This window comes from Staurois parvus, unplaced genomic scaffold (genome assembly GCF_062004578.1).
Source record: "Staurois parvus isolate SC_StPar_1 unplaced genomic scaffold, SC_StPar_1.0 ptg000172l, whole genome shotgun sequence".
In the NCBI taxonomy this organism is placed as follows: domain Eukaryota; kingdom Metazoa; phylum Chordata; class Amphibia; order Anura; family Ranidae; genus Staurois; species Staurois parvus.
Genome location: NW_028317968.1, coordinates 2,319,308 through 2,339,575, shown reverse-complemented (window position 1 = coordinate 2,339,575; position 20,268 = coordinate 2,319,308). Strand labels below are relative to the sequence as shown.

The 20,268-nt window shown below is 39.8% G+C and overlaps 1 protein-coding gene across 1 annotated transcript in view; it reads right to left on the bottom strand.

The window, feature by feature from the left end:
• The window catches only part of SSC4D (scavenger receptor cysteine rich family member with 4 domains), a 67,131-nt gene extending 47,382 nt beyond the window's left edge, over positions 1-19,749 (bottom strand). The window contains exon 1 of the mRNA XM_089676732.1: positions 19,629-19,749. Coding sequence (XP_089532858.1) covers positions 19,629-19,743 — 115 coding nt within the window. The 5' untranslated portion in view covers positions 19,744-19,749. The remainder of the gene's footprint in view (positions 1-19,628) is intronic.
• Positions 19,750-20,268: the final 519 nt, after the last annotated feature.

Genomic DNA, 20,268 nt, shown 5'->3' with positions numbered 1-20,268 from the left:
TGGTGCGTTCCTTGGCCTTCATGATGCTGTTTGTTCACTAATGTTTTCTAACAACCTTCTGAAGGCTTCACAGAACAGTTGTATACTGAGATTAAATTACACACATGTGTACTCTATTTACTAATTAGGTGACTTCTGAAGGCAATTGGTTCCACTAGATTTTAGTTAGGGTATCACAGTAAAGGGGGATGAATACAAATGCACGCCACACTTTTCAGATATTTATTTGTAAAAAAATTTGAAAACCATTTATCATTTTCCTTCCACTTCACAACTATCTGCCACTTTGTGTTGATCTATCACATAAAATCCCAATAAAATACATTTACATTTTGGTTGTAACATGACAACATGTGGAAAATTTCAAGGGGTTTGAATACTTTTTCAAGGCACTGTATAGATTTATCCAATCACCTATTAACACTCTTCAATATTAAAAGACCAAAGTGACAGTCCTTGTGAATCAGTTTTTTAATGGTCTCTTTAAACCAAAATAAACCCTAGATTCCAATCCCAGAATTCATACATTTGAATAAATCATGCTGTAAATATAAAGGAAGAGACCTGACCAGATTGGCTTCCAAGACACCAGATAAAAAATAAAGGTTTGGTCCCTGGAAAGTTAGTCATTTCTATATCATTACAGATTAATTTAGTTAAAATAAATAAATAAATATATGTATATGTATATGTATATATATATATATATATATATATATATATAATTAGGTCCAAATATATTTGAACACAGGTCCAATTTTAGTTTTTTCAGGTATTTATAAGTGCACACTCTCAGGTTTAATTTGAGGGTATGTACATCCAAATTGGAGGAAGGGTTTAGGAATTACAGCACTTAAGAGTAGCCATTCCCCCTTTTTCAAAGGACCAAAAGTAATTGGACAATTGAATCAAAAGCTGTTTCATGGCCAGGTGTGGGCTACTCCATTATTTCTTCATCAATTAGGTAGGTAAAAGGTCTGGAGCTGATTCTAAGTGTGGTATTTGCATTTGGAATCTATTGCTGTGAACCTACATCATGTGTTCAAAGGAGCTGTCCATGCAATTGAAACAGGCCATTGTAAGGCTTCAAAAACGAAACAAATCCATCAGGGAGATTGCAGCAACATTAGGTGTGGCCAAATAAACTGTTTGGTACATTCTGAGGAAAGAAGAATGCACTGGTGAGCTCAGCAACATAAAAAGGCATGGGCATCCACGATAAACAACAGTGGTGGATGATCGCAGGATCCTCTCTATGGTAAAGAAAAAACGATTTATAACATCCAGACCAGTGAAGGACACTCTCCAGGAGGTGGGCATATCATTGTCAAAGTCTACAATCAAGAGAAGACTACACGAGAGCAAATACAGAGGGTTAACTACAAGGTGCAAACCATTCATGAGCCTGAAGAATAGAAAAGTCACATAGGGGGGCTTTGCTTTCATACATCTATTAGGGGCAAGCAGCCAGATACTCAATTTTTTGATAATGACTTTATTTGGGTGTTATCCACCCTTAAATTCTCCCACAAGAATATCTTCTGATATTATAATGCTATAAATTTGTAATTATTATATATTACATTTTCTTATTTTTTTACAGTGCACATCCACTATTTGTGAAGTATTGTATTTCAAAAAGAATTGAACTTTCAACATGAGTGAGTTCCAAGGTCAAGAATGGGTAAATTTAATGTCTACTTCTCAGACTGATTTTTCTCAGAAATAACAAACTGAAACAGAGATTTTTTTCACTGTTGTTGATATTGGGAAAGCTTCTGAAAAAGAAATCAGCACTTTTTGGCATATTAAATCATTTCAAATATACGCCAGAGAGAAAATTAACCCATTAGGGCTAAGGATCCAGATTCTTCCCAATATCAAAAAAAAATAGTGAGGAATTCAAAAGGGAATGGGAGGAGAATTTACAATCATGTTCACAGAAAATGATATCCATATAGACTACGGAATATAACAAACAGATATTGTCCTTAGATAAGTACATTGAAACTGCAGAGAAATTATCTGTATTCAAAACAAACTCACTGTATCCAGATTTGGAGAGAAAACTGAGGGAAGGTTTGGCTGATTTAAACAAGCATATATTGACTAAAAAAGAAAATAAATTTTGGTGAGACAAAACAGCGTTTTTGGAAGAGAAAGCATATAGGTGGACAACTCTCCAACATAATCGCCCCCAGAAGAGGCGATATCCTCACATTACACATGACACACAAGGGGCAGCACAATTTAATGATACACAAACTGATTCTGATTCCTCCTCCTCTCTTCAGATGATTAACATTCTGATTAGGGGACAAGGAACCGCAATAGTAGGGGTTCCTTTGAACAAGAAATTAAGAAACATTCATTAGACACTAATTCTACACAATCTCGGGATAACACATTAGGTGAGTCACAGGGTTTCACTATGTGACCTTCTCACTTTGAAGGCGAAGTGGCAGGTGAGTCAGAATCTTCCCTTTCCGATGTACCAATCACATCCTTCTGTTTTTTTAGGTCGAACTCGGGGAGAGGCCTCCAACGGGGGAGTCCAGGTCGGGGCATAGAACATTACTTGATTCGCACTTAACTACGACATTAAATATTGTTAATTTTTCCTCATATATGCTAACTCAAACGGAAGAAAATGTGTTGTCTCTTGGATTGAGTTTTTGCCCACACCAAAACTGATGAATCTGAAGTAGTTAAAGATCTTCAGTTATTTGCCAGGAAACTTTCTCTTAGTTGTGCACATGTCAAATCAGACAATAAGGTAGTCTTTTGATTGGTCTCAGTACTCCAGCCGTGATTCAAGGCCGTTTGGTGACTTGACTCTCCTGTTGGAAGAAAGTCAGTCGAGTGACCTCATTGATCAATTGGATCTTGATCTATTATTGGGCAAGACTGATCAATCTCAGCCCAATTATTTTATTCAATTTAAAAAATTATCCTCCAAATTCCTTTTGTTAAATAACTATCAGAGTATTGCAATATTTCTTAACCTCCCTAGCGGTCTGATTTTGTCAGTATTTCTGTGCTCAAAGCGGTACATTTTTTTGCATGGAATTATGTTGTTTTTTTATTGTAGACCTGTAATTCTTAGGAATAACTTACTGAAATCTGTCAAAACAAGAGTCTAGTAAACATCCCGGGTATGATAAAATTTGAAACACGAAATCATAAATTATAATATAATAAATAATCATAAAAATAATAATAATAATTCAATAATTCAATAATGTAATCAAACCAAAAACACTTAAATCTGAAATAGAGCGCCAAGTTCGCACAACGCTGAGCTTAGTCGCTTTTCAGTGTCTGATAACGAATTCCCCACGAATCATTATCACTTAATTCTGCAAGTGGTTCTAATTTACTATCGCTGTTCTCTAGCTGTTCTAAAACCGCTTTTGACCTAAAGGGACACCTTTTGGACGCCATGGACGTTTCTCAGTTTCCAGGCAGAAAGAATGGTAAAAATGCAGGCAGGGCACAGGAGAAAGCACTAGGGATAAAATGTATGTGAAATGGTTTGATACAGTAATGTAATACTATCAGATTTTAGTGAATGTCACATTTTTGAATTTCCCGTTGGTTCCGTCCCCCGTATGTCTCGTACGTCCCGACGCTCGCAGGGAACGGAACTCGGAAGACGGGTACCGGCATCGGCTGGAGGACATGGCCAGGGACGCTGCAGGGGGGACATAGTGGGAGCGCAGGACAAGGTAAGTGATTGAGGGATCCTGTAGCAATGCTGCAGGGTAATCACGAGTGTAGCTGGGGGTGACCATTTTTGGTACTGAGAGTTAACCCCGAGCTACACTTGGGAATATCGCCAGGGGGGTTAAGCAAACATTAAGGGATATTAAGAAACTCTCATATACAGTAATCGGATTCACAATGAGAATTTGTCTCAAATTGAACAAACCGCTTTACGTACTTTACAGGAGAATAACAACATTATAATCAAACCGTCTGATAAAGGTGGCAATGTAGTCATTATGGACAACATACAATACAGGGAAATGTGTTATAAGATGCTGCTTAATAAGAGCTGGTACCGTCCCATTCCTATTACCTTGATGGAAAAATTTGTTTCAGATTTCTATTAGCTGATTGATTGTGCTTTGGAGAAAGGTATAATTCAGAAGGAATTGTGGGAATTTATTATGGTCAAATTCAGAAGAAAGTCTTTACGATACCTAATGGGACCCATTACACATTAAAACATTTTGCTAATTGCCAGACTAGAGGGGTGGTATATCTAATGTCGTGTGAATGCGGCAAATTCTATATTGGTAAGACCAAACAAGAATTTTGGCATCGCATTTACAAACATATTTATAGTATGCAAATAGGTAATCGATATCTCCCCATTGAAAGACATGCGGCATTAGCCCATAATTATAGAGTCCCTCAAGTTAAATTCATTGCTTTGGATCGTATACACATTCCTGATCATGGAGGGAATTGGAACAAAAATCTCTTCCAATTAGAAGAGAAATGGATATGCAGGATGCAGGCTACAGTGCCTCTAGGTTTGTATGAAGCTATATCCTTTCACCCATTTTTTAAGGGATTTACTTCTGGCAAAACCGATTTGAATTTCCTTCTGAATTTACCTTTTAGTCCATTTAGAATCCTTGGACTCACTCTTATATATTGTAATAAAAATAGATTTTTTTCATATCTACCCAAGTTCAGGCGCCTATCAGGGGATGTGCACTACTATTTTCATTATTGTTTGTATATGTTATGAAATTGAATATTTTTGTTATTTTGATATTATAAACAAACCAATCCTTTTGTCACTATTCTTGCTTTTTTTTGTATTTCAGTTGATCCCCGGGATGATGCTGGCTATGGTCCTGATGGGTGGCCTTCTTTCAGAGCATCTGGCACAAGATGTGGCTGGTTTCACGAGGAATTATTTTCCTGTGAACCATGCACTGCCTCCTGCAGTGCGGAGGAAGTTACTTAATCCATGGCCTGGGGGGGCAATCTTACGCGCCGGCGGCATCCAATGACTGCCTCGGACGTTGTGTATCGCTGCACGTACACCCTGCATGTTTGCGTCATCGCGCTGGGCTCTTGCATGACATCACATTTTTACGACGGGTGTCGTGGCGGACACCGGGGGAGTTCATCTCTCGCACGGACACCGGGGTAGCCGCATGGAGACGCCATTTTGGGCGTCATGGGAGGTGGTTTCCCTTCCTCCGGGCTAATGGCACAGGTTCATTAGATCACCCTTTGATGAGATAATTATTCTACATTGAACCTTATTTATTGGATGCATTATTGCATTTGGCTTATGGCTTTTTGCCTTGAAGATGGTCTCTTATTTCATCTCCATGCTTTGGTGAGCATGAATCTCTTCTTTTGGGAAAAAGAAGTACTTATTACTATGGAAAGTTTTGTCAATGAGCTCATGGCCGATTTTTATTTTTATTATTATTTTTTTTCCTTATAGAAAACTCTATTGTCTGAGGCCTTTTTTATCTTTGCCTCTTAGTGGTTTGACATCCCAGTTTCTAAGGTGGTTTTCTGTGTTATCTTCATGGTTTGGTGAGCAATGAACCCCGCCCTTTTATAGGATATCAATATCTATGACAAACTGTCACTATTTTCACCCTTTGGTGTGTTTTTCCATTTATAGATATCCTAGCTGGATATAATTCTGTCCATGGAGAGACTTTCCATAACTTTACTTTGCATTATTCTGAGTCAAGGATACTTTTATATCTCTATATTCTAGTAAGCGTCATGGATAATTATAACAGTGATGACTTTCAATACCATTTAAGGCAGTTTGTGCCAGTGCATTAACAATTTGTTGATTTTTATTGTTCAACAAACTATCTTATGTCTTGGTCTTGAGTGATTTGAGACATCTTCACTATTGGAAGAAAAAAACTTTTAATCTTTCTTCAATCAGTTGTTTCGTGTCATGGTCCAGTGGGACCAGTAACATCCTTACGACTGAATTAAAAATTTTTCCATTCATCACACCTATTAGCCATGTCTAATGTGGTTAGTCTCACTTCTTATAAATCATTTTTACTACTATCTTCAAGGTAATATGGAATAAGTCTTTTATTTTAATTTATATATTTTTCATAATGAAGGTATAGAGGGTGATGTGATGTTTCCCAGTTGCCGTTAGATACATGGGGTCAACATCTGACCACTCTTGCTCTCCTTGAGTCTACTACTTTGGGGCCTCGGTCCATGTGGTTTCATCCTGGATGTCCATATTTTACAATTGCTCTGATTAATATTGATTTTCTGTAAGTATCATTATAGCCATGACATAAATGGTACCGACCACCGTTTATATATGCATATTATCACTCCTTTTCTATGTGCTCATTAGAAACTCTCTTTGCATCTACACCCCCTGAAGAAGATCAAAAATGTGGAATGATTGAAATGCGTTGGGTTAACCTCCTCCCTTTATGGGTGGTTTTTCATATTATGAAGACATTTTTCTTGCAATATTTGTCAGAGCGTGTTTTAAAGATTATGTATTTTTTGCAAGTATAAAGAGTATGTCTTTGTAATACAGTTTATTCCTTTCTAAAGAAAGATCTTTGGTTATATGTGTAATGCTATAACTTGCTGCATGAAAGTCCTATAGGAGGGTTTTTCTTTCATACATCTATTAGGTAACAGCAGCCAGATACTCGACTTTTTGATAATAGAAAAGTCAGAATAGACTTTGCCAAAAAACACCTGAAGGCAAAACTAAAGGCAGAAAGACCCACAAACAAAGAACAACTGAAGACAGCTGCAGTTAGAGCCTGGCAAAGCATCAGAAAGGAGGAAACCCAGTCTTTGGTCATGTCCATGGTTTCCAGACTTCAGGCAGTCATTGCCAGTAAAGGATTCTCAACAAAATATTAAAAATGAACATTTTGTCCAACTATTTTTAGTCCCATGAAAAAGAGAGGATGGCTACTCTTAAGAGCTGTCATTCCTAAACACTTCCTCCAATTTGGATGTACACACCCTCAAATTAAACCTGAGAGTGTGGACTTTCTGTCCTACCCATTATATAACTATAGCGTGAATATGTTTTGTTAAATACCTGAAAAAAAACTAAAATTGTGCCTGTGTCCAAATATATATGGACCTAAATGTGTGTGTGTGTGTGTGTGTATATATATATATATATATATATATAAATATATAGTATTATAGTATATAGTAATATAGTATATATAGTACAACAATGTGGATATTTTTCCACTTTGATTGTATTTGAAGAAAATTGATTTAAGTAAGAATTCCCCTTTACAGAGAGTAAGTTGGAAACAGAGGTATAGGCTTCCAAATAAAGAAAGCATATGACGTACATGAGACAAACAGAAGGCATAAAAGCACCATAGGCAACTATTGCACAATAAGCACCATATCTAAAAGTACAGCAGAGGAGCAGGGACATAAGAAAGAGTCTAGCAACTTTCTTAATGGATAAAAATAAATGATAATTGGAAAATGCTTTCTTTTCTGTCAGTGGGAAGAAAAGAATCCAAGAGGAGGTTGTATACTTCAACGAGTGATGTTTGACATTTTGTTAACCTTCTTCTCCAATGACAAATCATCTACCTCTCTGATCTTATCATAAATTGAAATCAGTTATCGCATTGCTCCCAAGGGTGAGGAAGAAAATGAAAATTTTTATCCACTTTCCTATCTCCTTATACTTGTTGAAAACTAGTCACATTTGGATAGGTGCACAAGAGGTTGAGTTTGAACTATCAACATTGCAATACTTTGTTAATCGAAATATATTCTTATTCCTATGTCTTTATCCAATGAAAAGAAAATATTTGTTTTGCACCTTACGTATTTTTCCTACCATTTTAAAAGAAATCTGTCATGACGGAAACAGGGTTTGGCAATCTACTGAAAATGCTAGATGCTTCAATGTTATGTGGACCCACTGACTTTAATGGTAATATTAAATGACAATATCATTTGGAGCTTTATCCAGGGGTCCCAAGCGTTCCAAGTAAAGGGTTAAAGGGTCATGTGCCAGTCTCATGTGAGATCAGCCTGAACACTTTGTTGTAACCTTTTTAAAGTCATGACAATGTTTACAATTTTTTTTTACACATTGCTTTCCCTCTGTCCTACTTATGTAACAGTGATGAATGGGCTACCTCCAAGAACTCTGGAGATTGCCCATTTTTCCCTATGGCAATTGTTAGTATGTGCACAGGCCAAGGGGGAACAAAACACCATAAATGATGCACACATTACTAAGACTTTGAGCAGGCTGAGGAAATCAGCCAAGTGAGTCAATAAGGTGAGGTATATTTTTGATGAGGACGGGGAGACTAGGCTACTATTTGGGAAAGCAAATCTATCTTTTAAGAAAAATATGCCCTTTACTTTTTACCATGTATTCTCAAAAACAAAAGCTTCATCTAAGTACCTTGAGTGTGAGTTATATGTCTTGGTTCTTTTTCCCCACACCATTACTTTTATGTTGCTATAATCCGTGAAATCCCAGCTGTCAAAATGACTGTGAGGCTGGTTTACTTAAAGGGGAGCTCCACTCACAAGTGGAAGTTCCACTTTAATGACTGGTCCCCCACTCCCCATTAAGGATTGGCACCTTTTGGGAGCGGTACCTGAAATTGACAGGTACCCACTCCCACTTCCACTGCGATCTCCGAGGCGATCGGAAGCAGAAGTTGTCCTCCTACCCTCCCTCCACGTGGTCTTCTGGTACACATAACAGGTCCCAGAAGAATACAAGACCATTCAGGAAGTGCAGCACTACTTGTGCATGTGCAGTGGGCACCCGGCTGTGTAGCAGCAAGCAGTCACAGCCGGGTGCCCACACTGAAGATGCTGGTGCATGGAACACCAGACGGCTGGTGAAACAGGCTGCGGGGAGAACACCGCGGGATCGTGGGACAGGTAAGTGGCTGTTTTTTAAAAGTCAACAGCTACAGTTTTTGGAGTTGTTGACTTTTATTTTTTTACAGTGTGAGTGGAACTCCACTTTAGGAAGCTGACAGTGTTAACAGAATAAATTGTGTTAATATTAATTTCAATTATTCAATTATGTGCAGATGAAATAAGCAAAGATCAGACAAATGACTGGATAAAATAAGATATTCACACATTTTAGTGTAAGAACATTATCAATTCCTTTGGTAAATCAGCTTCAAATTTTCAGAAGCCGTGCAGTAGCTCCTGTGTTAATGTCTGCAAACAGTGTTTGCGGATATTTTTAATAGCTACCTAGTTACAATATGACAATATTCTTTTTTCAGTGAATTTACACAAATTCATTTATGTACTGATGAAAGGAGTCTCCTTTGATCTGCACATAATGGTGGTTAATACAAAAAGAACCTTACAAGTTACAAATGTGCTTTTATTACCCTTTAATTATAACTAGAGATGAGCGAATCGAACCAGGCGAAGTGGAATTCGATTCGAATTTCAGGAAAAATTCGATTCGCGTCGAATCCGAATATTAGCCTACTTCGGGTGCGCGAATCGGATTTTTCCCGATCAGCCGGCAAAAGTGTCCCTGCAGAGAGCTCCGCTATTTCTGACAGTTCTCTGACAGTTCCTTCACATGTACAGCGGTTGAAACATTGTATCTATTTGTTTCCATTTAGGATACAGATGTTTTTATTCGGAAACAGATACAATGTTTCAACCGCTGTAAATGTGAAAGTCAGAGAACTGTCAGAAATAGAGGAACTCTGCAGATACACTTTTTGCCGGTTTGGAATTATTCTTATTTTCATCCTACTTCTTCTTCTTCTTCTTCATCCTCATCCTCAGAAGAAGAAGAAGAGGATGAGGATGAGGATGAAGAAGAAGAAGAAGAAGTAGGATGAAAATAAGAAGAATTCCAAGCCGGCAAAAAGTGTATCTGCAGAGCTCCTCTAAGTGTATCTGCAGAATAGAGGAGCTCTGCAGATACACTTTTTGCCGGCTTGGAATTCTTCTTATTTTCATCCTACTTCTTCTTCTTCTTCTTCCTCTTCATCCTCATCCTCATCTTCTTCTTCTTCTTCTGAGGATGAGGATGAAGAAGAAGAAGAAGAAGTAGGATGAAAATAAGAAGAATTCCAAGCCGGCAAAAAGTGTATCTGCAGAGCTCCTCTAAGTGTATCTGCAGAATAGAGGAGCTCTGCAGATACACTTTTTGCCGGCTTGGAATTCTTCTTATTTTCATCCTACTTCTTCTTCTTCTTCTTCCTCTTCATCCTCATCCTCTTCTTCTTCTTCTGAGGATGAGGATGAAGAAGAAGAAGAAGAAGTAGGATGAAAATAAGAAGAATTCCAAGCCGGCAAAAAGTGTATCTGCAGAGCTCCTCTAAGTGTATCTGCAGAATAGAGGAGCTCTGCAGATACACTTTTTGCCGGCTTCTTATTTTCATCCTACTTCTTCTTCTTCTTCTTCTTCCTCTTCATCCTCATCCTCAGAAGAAGAAGGTTGAAACCGCTGTATGGAGTGAATGTCACAGAACTGTCAGAAATAGGCTATTTCTGACAGTTCTGTGACATTCCCTCCATACAGCGGTTGAAACATTGTATCTATTTGTTTCCTTCTCCTTCTTGTCATCCTTCTCCTTCTCCTTCTTCTCATCCTTCTCCTTCTTCTCATCCTTCTTCTCATCCTTCTCCTTCTTCTCATCCTTCTCCTTCTTCTCATCCTTCTCCTTCTCCTTCTTCTCATCTTTCTCCTTCTTCTCATCCTTCTCCTTCTCCTTCTTCTCATCCTTCTCCTTCTTCTCATCCTTCTCCTTCTCCTTCTTCTCATCCTTCTCCTTCTTCTCATCCTTCTCCTTCTTCTCATCCTTCTCCTTCTCCTTATTCTCATCCTTCTCCATCTTCTCATCCTTCTCCTTCTTCTCATCCTTCTCCTTCTTCTCATCCTTCTCCTTCTTCTCATCCTTCTTCTCATCCTTCTCCTTCTTCTCATCCTTCTTCTCATCCTTCTCCTTCTTCTCATCCTTCTTCTTCTTCTCATCCTTCTTCTTCTCATCCTTCTCCTTCTTCTCATCCTTCTCCTTCTTCTCATCCTTCTCCTTCTTCTCATCCTTCTTCTCATCCTTCTCCTTCTTCTCATTCTTCTCCTTCTTCTCATCCTTCTCCTTCTCCTTCTTCTCATCCTTCTCCTTCTCCTTCTTCTCATCCTTCTCCTTCTTCTCATCCTTCTCCTTCTCCTTCTTCTCATCCTTCTCCTTCTTCTCATCCTTCTCCTTCTTCTCATCCTTCTCCTTCTTCTCATCCTTCTCCTTCTTCTCATCCTTCTCCTTCTCCTTCTTCTCATCCTTCTCCTTCTCCTTCTTCTCATCCTTCTCCTTCTTCTCATCCTTCTCCTTCTCCTTCCTCATCTCCAAGGGCATTTAAATTAAAGGTACAGTGTTCTGCACTAATTTAAAGGCTCTCTGAAGCCTAGAAACCCTTTTAATAAGTTAAATTCGTAGCGAATTAATTCGCATCGAATCGAATTTCTTCCTCAAATTCGGCGAATCAGCCGAATCGAATTTTTGAATAATTCGCTCATCTCTAATTATAACCCCTAATATCCTTTAGTTACCCTTATAAATTCTAATAACTCTCTCCTTCCACTCTTTTAATAAGCATTATTTTTAGCTGATTTTTATTTAATCATTTACCAAATTTTTAATTTCTGTTTTTATGTGTTTTTGCAGAACTGCGTTAAAAAAACAAAATCACATTTATGTAATTTGTAAATTATTTCTCCATTGGATTGTACCAGAAATGTAATTTTAGTGTCATTTTAAAATAGAGAAATTGTAGAATAAAATGTGCAATTTTATGCTTAGTAACACACGTTGTTTTAAACCTAACATTGGTGAAACTAAAACTTTTTTTTTATTTTATTACATCTTTTATGCCTGTGGATTCCAGGAAAATATAGAATAGTTTTTGCAATGTGGCCAAAGAAATTATTTTTTGGCCCAAACATAAACTACATATGTATTGCTTCTGTACCATGTAACAATTGATCTGGCCCATAATGGATTTACAAGTTCAAGACCTGAAGCAATTACATTTTTTTATACTTTTTTTATATTAAAGCAGGACTCCTACTCTCCTTACCACTTGTTGGTATTGGCGCCAAATGACAGGGGTATGGCACTAGAAATCTTAATAATGTAAAATACATAAAACAGAGTTTTCAGTATAACTGAACCTGAAATCAAAATTGACAAATCAACTTGATGTGCACAATGACATTCGAGTAACATTATCAAAAAGTGTACCTCAATTTGTTACTTAAAGTGTTACTAAACCCAGGATGCTGCATTCACTATATCTGGTCTCCCACAGTACACAGAACATGGAAATGCAATTATTTTAGTAAATATAAATGGATAAATACATTTTTCATCAGCAGTGAGAGCAGTCTTGTAACCAAAGTCTGTGTGGTTAAAGCTTGTAGGAGTTTTCGTTCTCCCCTGATTGTCCTATGATGCTGTAGGACCCCTGACTGTCTGTCTGGACAGTGCTGATTGGCCCAGTGCTGATCACATGTATTCTCCCAAGGAATAAAAACTCTCTAGAAATGCACACTAAATTGAGCATGTGCATCTTGCCCCCAAGGCTTTGTTCTATCAGGAGATGGATTGGGGACAGTAGAAGAAAGGGGGGATCAGAGAAGACAGGATCAAACATCCTTTTAACACAATGTGGAGGATTAACCCATTAGGTTCCACAGTGAGTATAACAAGCATGCTTTACTGCATATACTGATTTTACTGTTGCGGGTTCAGTAACACTTTAAGCCGGCCATACATGGAGTGAATTTCTTTCTCTCCATTCCCACTGGGAGAAGACAGTGATTATCGCTTGCAGCTATACCAGCCATATAGTAATCATATGTAAAGTCCAGCAGGCTGGTTATACCCAAGTTGCCTGATCAACCAACTTGGGAACATTCAGCCTACCCATACATGGTTCCTGCAGAACCGGCCGAGAATCACACCATCTATGGCCGGCATTATTTTGGTACTTAATAGGATTACTGATAACGATTTTGACAGTCTGACAATGGGAATATGAGGCCATATTGGACAATCCATTGGGGTTCTGTAATTGTAAAAAGGTTAAGATCCCCTGTACTACAGTAAAGATTACTTTAGCAGCAATTCCAGAAAATTATCAAACTATTGTTTGTAAAAATTTGCTTACAAAATAAATATATGACAGGTCTTTTAGTGATTGCATTAGGCTGCTCATGTTCCTTTGCATTTCCTAAACCGATTATGACTTTAACATTTGTCTTTTCATTTTCTCCTTGTCATCATTTTCCATTTGTGGCAGAATGTTCAGAGCCTCTGTTATACTGCTGTAACTGACGCTGCTAATGGCTTGTTATTTGGCAGCATAAAAATGTTGTGCTATTTTATCAGCATATTTATACATCACTATCAGAATCATGCAGTCTCACTCAGGTTTTATGACTGAATCCTAAAATGGGTAATGCACCAGCTTTTGTAGGTTTACCCAAAATGTACACATAAGTAAATGCATCCCCGATCCTAACACCCTGAGACCGTACCTTTGTTAAGTGTGATTTCTTTATTTAGGAAAACTGTCAAAACTTCATTTGTGCCTAAATAATGCTGAGAATGTCATGATTATTTTTCTTGAAATTTTTCTTAAAAATGACTGTGAGAAAAGAAACAAAATGGATCTTTGTCAATGCCTGTGAATGTTGAACAATTTATGTTTGCTGTGTCATCACATGGAACCTGCACATTCATTTCCCTGAACTGTTCCTAGCCTGCAAAATAAAATGTCATGTTCCTTACACATAACAAATAATACTGAACATGTTTCTGAGGACAGAGGGGACTGATTTACTTGTTAAATGTTTGCTGAGCTTAGTAAATGAGATGAAGCTGCGTTCACTACAATCAACTGATCGCATTCCAGCAAAAGTCTGATTTTAACTTTCCACACTTGACTGGAAGGCAAAATAGCTTCCATATATGCGTATCAGTTTTTATATAGAGCTTTTTTCTGAAGGTGCAGTTTAAAAAAAAAAAAAGAAGAAATAATTTCTTCTAGTGCACAGGATTTGCACTCAATTTCTTTGCAGACTGTATAATCATTATGGTTGCCCTCAATGGGCCGGTTGTATCTGTAATATGTCCAGAGCACCCCCCCCCCTTACCCCAACCATCAGAAGTCAAGAGTCCCCCACTATCCCTTACATCAGGGGTGTCAAACTGACGGCCCTCCAGCTGTTGCAAAACTACTATTCCCATCATACCTCTGCCTTTGGGAGTCATGTTTGTAACTGTCAGCCTTGCAATACATCATGGAACTTGTAGTTTCGCAACAGCTGGAGGGCCACCAGTTTGACACCCCTGCCTTACATCATGGTGCACCACTCTTACAATGTGCTGCTACTGGGAAGAAGCTAGGACAGAGCTGGGAAGCAGAAAGTGCAGGGTCTGGAGGAGGACCAGAGGAGGGCTGGAGTCAGCTGCCGGAACCTGCTGAAAGCTGAAACCAGGGGAGGTGGACATGGCAAGGTGCTGTGGAAGCAGAGAGAGGAGCAGGATCTGTAGGAGTAGTTCTGTCCTCCTCTCTGTTGCCAACTGATGAGATGAGGGGAAAGAGTTGAGCCTCTTTGTGGCTGCACAGAGAAGTGCAGGATCTGGCAGAGGAGTTCTGTCCTACTCCACTCTCTGCTTCCGACTGCTGAGGCAAAGTAGAGGTGGAGATGCGGGGAGTGCCATAGGGCAGCACAGTGGCTAAATGGTTAGCACTTCTGCCTGGCAGTACTAGGGTCATTGGTTCGAATCCCAACCATGGCACCACCTGCCTGGAGTTTGCATGTTCTTCCTGTGCCTGCATGGGTTTCCTCCGAATGCTCCGGTTTCCTCCCACACTCCAAGACATGCTGGCAGGTTAACTGGCTCCTGTCTAAAATTGTCCCTAGTATGTGTATGTATGAATGGGAGTTAGGAACCTTAGGTTGTACACCCCCTGAGGGTTAGGGTTGTACCAAGTTATGGACTCTCACCTGGAAAGGTATGCTTGGGCAGCCATAGTCTAGCAAAGTGAGTTAGGGATGGATGCATTGGACTGTGATGTTCATGGTATGAATTTGCATTGCAAAGTTCAGTAAAGTTCATTAAACTGTTTGGGTAATGGAAATTACAAAAAGTTGGGACAGTAAAGCACATTGGGGTATGAAGCATGTCCATTTTTAAAGATAAACTCGGCATCAGGAGTGGAGGAAGGTAGCAGTTGCCAAGGACTGGTGTATAGCAGCTTGTCGTGAAGCAGGGTACCTGGGCAAGGTGAGGTGTCTTTTGATAGGGAGGGGATCAGTGATCAGACTCCCTCCCTAGCGGTCGGTTTCCCATAGCAACAGGGACAGAACCCACTGCAACTGTACAGATGAGAACGTAAGGAGTTATGTGAGAGCATGCATGAGGTCCATGCTATGTGCTTGGTGGGATCCCATTCGGTCACTGGGAGTGAGGTTGCAAAAGTGGATGCATGAGGTCCGTGGTATGTGCACAGCAGGACCCCATCCTGTCACTGAGAGTGAGGTGGTAGAGGTATACTGAACAGGTGGAGAGGGCATAGGCTCAACAACCGTTACAGCGAGATGTGTAATGACATGGGACACATTGCTTCACAGAGGAACTCTGTACATTAAATCACTACATACAGTGCACCACCCATTTCTAAGTCATGGGCCTCCTTAAGGTTGATTTCACGTGAACATAACCTCCACCTAGTCCTGGGCATTGGTGAGCTTGTGCACACACAGAAAGGTACCCCATGAGCAGGGTGAGTGATTCTGCCCACTGCCCAGTGCAACCCAAGAACCCTGTGGGCTTACAACCTGGAGCTAGGATACACCCACTTCACACATGGATGGAATCCTAATATATAGGGGTACATCAGTGTGTCTAGAAGCGGACCTGAAAACTGCTGCAGGTTGAATTATCTTACAAGTGTGATGTTCTCTAATCTCATTTCTATTGTTCAGTAATGTTTTACATAATATGCATAGTGTCATTTAAAATAGACAGCTGACAAAACACACAAGGAACACGCATCATGTTGTAAAATGCTGAGCAAACTGTTGGCACCAAATAAATCCTGTATAATAATAATAACACATGTTCCTTAATTACCTGGAATCCTGTTTTCCATGATTCTGTACTTTTAAAGCGTTTTGGGTTTTATTCTTACAAAGTGTAGCGGTGTGTTCTCTTGGGGGATTCCTACCTTTTTTCTATTCAAATGACATGCTAGATAGGAAGGGTAAACCCTGTGATATTTGTCAATGGGCTAGGTGTTCCTACCTGTTTTGCTGCATACTGTCAACAAGGGGATTTCTCGTTACTTTTTATTCAACCGAAAGAAAAGAGAGATTTTCACAAGTGAAAACACAGATAGCTAGATATAAAAAAAAAGGTTATATACCTAAGAAAAATAAAATTGTCCTGAGTTCCACTTTAACCTCCTCCTGCTCGCCATATACGGTAATGACGGGCGCAAGGCGGTTCTGTCGTTCTGGGAGGACGTCATATGACGTCCTACCATTCTAACCGCGCATGCGCGGCTCCAGGAGCTCCAGGACCATTCTAACCGCGCATGCGCGGCTCCAGGAGCGCGCTGCACGGCTATCCCTTGGACACAGCGGATCACCGATCAATGGAAAGAGCCGAAGATGTCAGCTCGGGCATGTGATCAGCTGTGTCCAATCACAGCTGATCACATGTAATTAGGGAAATGCTGGTTATCTGCATTTCTCTCCTCACGAGCCATCACTCTGACAGCTCGTGAGGAGTGGAGAGCCGGTAATCGGCATTCCTCTGAGGGGACATGTACACAGATCATTAGGGGACTAATGATCAGTGTGCCCTGATGATCAGTGTAGCCCCAGCAGTGCCACCTGTCAGTGTCCATCAATGCCACCTGCCAGTGCCCATCAGTGCACATATCAGTGCCTACCAGTACACATCAATGCCACATATAAGTGCCCATCTGAGCTGCCTTTCAGTGTCACCTATCAGTGCCAGTCAGTGCCACCTATCAGTGCTGCCAATCAGTGCCCCCTATCAGTGCCACCTATCAGTGCCCATCAGTGATTCCTATCAGTGCCGCCTAACAGTGCCAGCCAGTGCTGCCTATCAGTGCCAACTATCGGTGCCGCCTATCAGTGCCATATATGAGTGCTGCCTTTCAGTGCCCATCAGTGATGCCTGTCAATGCCCATCAGTGCCACCTACCAGTGCCTCCTCATCAGTGCCCATCAGTGCCACCTATCAGTGCAGGCTATCAGTGCCCATCACTGCAGCCTCATTAGCGCACATCAGTGAAGGAGAAAAATCACTTATTTACAAAATTTTATAACAAAAACTAAGAAAAAACTTTTTTTTTTCAAAATTTTCAGTTGTTTTTGGTTTGTTTAGCAAAACATGAAAAACCCAGAGGTGATTAAATACCACCAAAAGAAAGCTCTATCTTTCTCAAAAAAATTATAAAAATGTCATCTGGGTACAGTGTTGCAAGACCGCGCAATTGTCATTCAAAGTGCAACAGCGCTGAAAGCTGAAAATTGGCCTGGGCAGGAAGGGGGTATAAGTGCCCTGTAGGCTTGTGGTTAATAAAGGCCCCTTGACCCCACTCCCTCCTCCTAGGGAAAGGGAGCCTTGACTGCTGGAAGCCTGGCAGCTACGTGGGAGTAAACCTAAAACAGAGATGTTAAGTGGCTCCGATAGGATTGGCCACCAAGATATGAGGTGACTGAGTTGAGTGGAGCCTGAACTATAGAAAAAGGCTACGCAGGGGCACGTCCCACTACTCTGAGGAGATTCAGACGTCACAAGAGTTGCCCACTTTCCCACTCATTGGGAGTTTCATCACAGCTTTATTGGCAGCTGTACCTTGCCAGCAGTTGATATTGCTTTATGGGCTATGCCCTCAAGTTTAATTCTGGGATCAGTTTAATGCCTGTCTGGCCCTGATGGTGAAGACAGGCCTCCTAGACTATCTGTGTTTTTGTTATGGATGCTCACCGTATAACTGTGACTGGCATTGTTATATGGTTTCTTTCAATGTTGTTACATTTTGGAAAGTTCAATAAAGCTGTGGCCTTGCCCTAGTTCCAACTTGACCACTTGCCCTCCTGAGGATTTACCCCCCTTCCTGACCAGGCCATTTTTTGCGTTACGTTGCTGCGTCACTTTAACTGACAATTTCGCGGTCATACAATGCTGCACCCAAATTACATTTACATCCTTTTTTTCCCACGAATTAAGCTTTCTTTCGGTGGTATTTGATTGCCTGTGTGTTTTTTATTTTTTGCGCTATAAGCAAAAAATTACCGACAATTTTGAGAAACAAAAAACAATATTTTGCTATTAAACATGTCCAGTAAAAAAATTTAAAAAAATCAAATTTCGTCATAAATTTCAGCCAAAATGTATTCTGTGACATGTCTTTGCTAAAAAAAATCCCAATATGTGTAAACTAATTGGTTTACGTGAACGTTACAGCGTTTATAAATGGCGGTATAGTTACTGATTTTTTTTTTCTACTAGTAATGGCGGCGATCAGCGACTTTTAGCGGGACTGTTGCGGACATTCTGACACTGGGGGGAACTAACTTGGTGTCACTGACATCCCCTGTAAGGAAGGAAGGTCACATGCCTGATGAAGGGGTCCTGCGAGACTCCTAAACATTGCCTTGCTGTAACCATGTGATGGTTTATTAAAACCTTTGGATACATATTGGTGATCCTTGGTGTGCTGGTGACATTTTTTCCTTGCTGATTTTGTTCGGTTCCAGCCAAAGGTCACTGCAGCACCCACTTATACACACAGCCATTTTTAACGCAGGAACGTGTGCGTTTGGATTATACACTTGCATACTGACATCCCCTGTGACACTAATACAGTGATCAGTGCTAAAAAACAGCACTGGCACTGTACTAATGGCACTGGGCAGGAAGGGGTTAATGTGAGGGGCGACCAAAGGGTTAACTATGTGCAGGGAGTGTTTTACTAAGGGGTGAGGGGTGTGTGCTTCACTTTCAGCACACTGATTGGGATGGCTGTGCTGTGCACAGCCATCCCAAGCTGTGTGCCTGAACTGACAGGGAGGAAAACTGTTTGTAAACAAAACAGTCTTCCTCCCCGTCGGTGATTTCGGCAATCACCGGGCGCAGGCGGGTAATCACCGGCCCGGACCCGGTTACTGACATCTGTGGCCGCGAATGGCAGAGCGGGTAGGGCGCTCATCTGCCCGGAAATGCGAAATCAAGTATATATACGTGATTTTGCACACCCGTGCCTCTGTGTAGCAGTATATCTGCTATGCGGTGGCGGGGAAGTGGCTAATCAGCCTCTTTGTCTTTTGGGGAGGCAAGGTTTTTTGTTATGTTAGCGGTGAAACGCACCTAGGCTTCTCAGCAGTCATGATTGATTAACAATAATTTTTTACAGAAGGCGTTACATCAATTTATGAGTGCTTCTAAAAAAAATAAAAAAATGTGCATATATCTGCTACTTTTGTTCCTAGTGTCATTTCAGAATAATCACAGACAGATGTATGACATAAAGAAAACTCTCACCTGATGGGTTTGCTATGAGTAGAAGGGATGCAGCAGGGACAAGATAGACTGTGAGCATCCAAAGTACTGGCCTCAGTAGTCGATGTTCCCACAAGTAAAAAGGACTCCCTTTCATTTCTGCTGTCAGACTATAACACCAGGAATCATACATCTCCCTCACTCTGGGAGAATCCCCCAGACCTGAAGAAACAGAAAGCAGAAAATACATTTTCCCGAATATGTTTACATTTTAAAATAAAAGAGAAATTCTCTCAAGTTATGATTTATATTTGGGTAGAAAAGAAATATACTTACCCATAATATCACTATTCCCCTCTCCTTATGTTGCATCTGACATCCCATATGGAAGAAAAATATATTTGAAATATATTTTAAAAATATTCTTCCCAAATATATTGCCATACATTTGAAATGCTACAATTTTGGCCATATTCAATATATTTAAAACTATATATATATATATACTGCATGTTGAAATGTGTTTTTATTACAAAATATATGAAAAATATTTTTAAAAATACATTTCAAATATACTGTATGCCTTTAAAAATACAAATCTACATTTTTGGAGTGCATTTACAAATGTATGTAAAATATATGTTAAAATTATTTTTTATATGTTAAAAAAAAATCTGAAGAA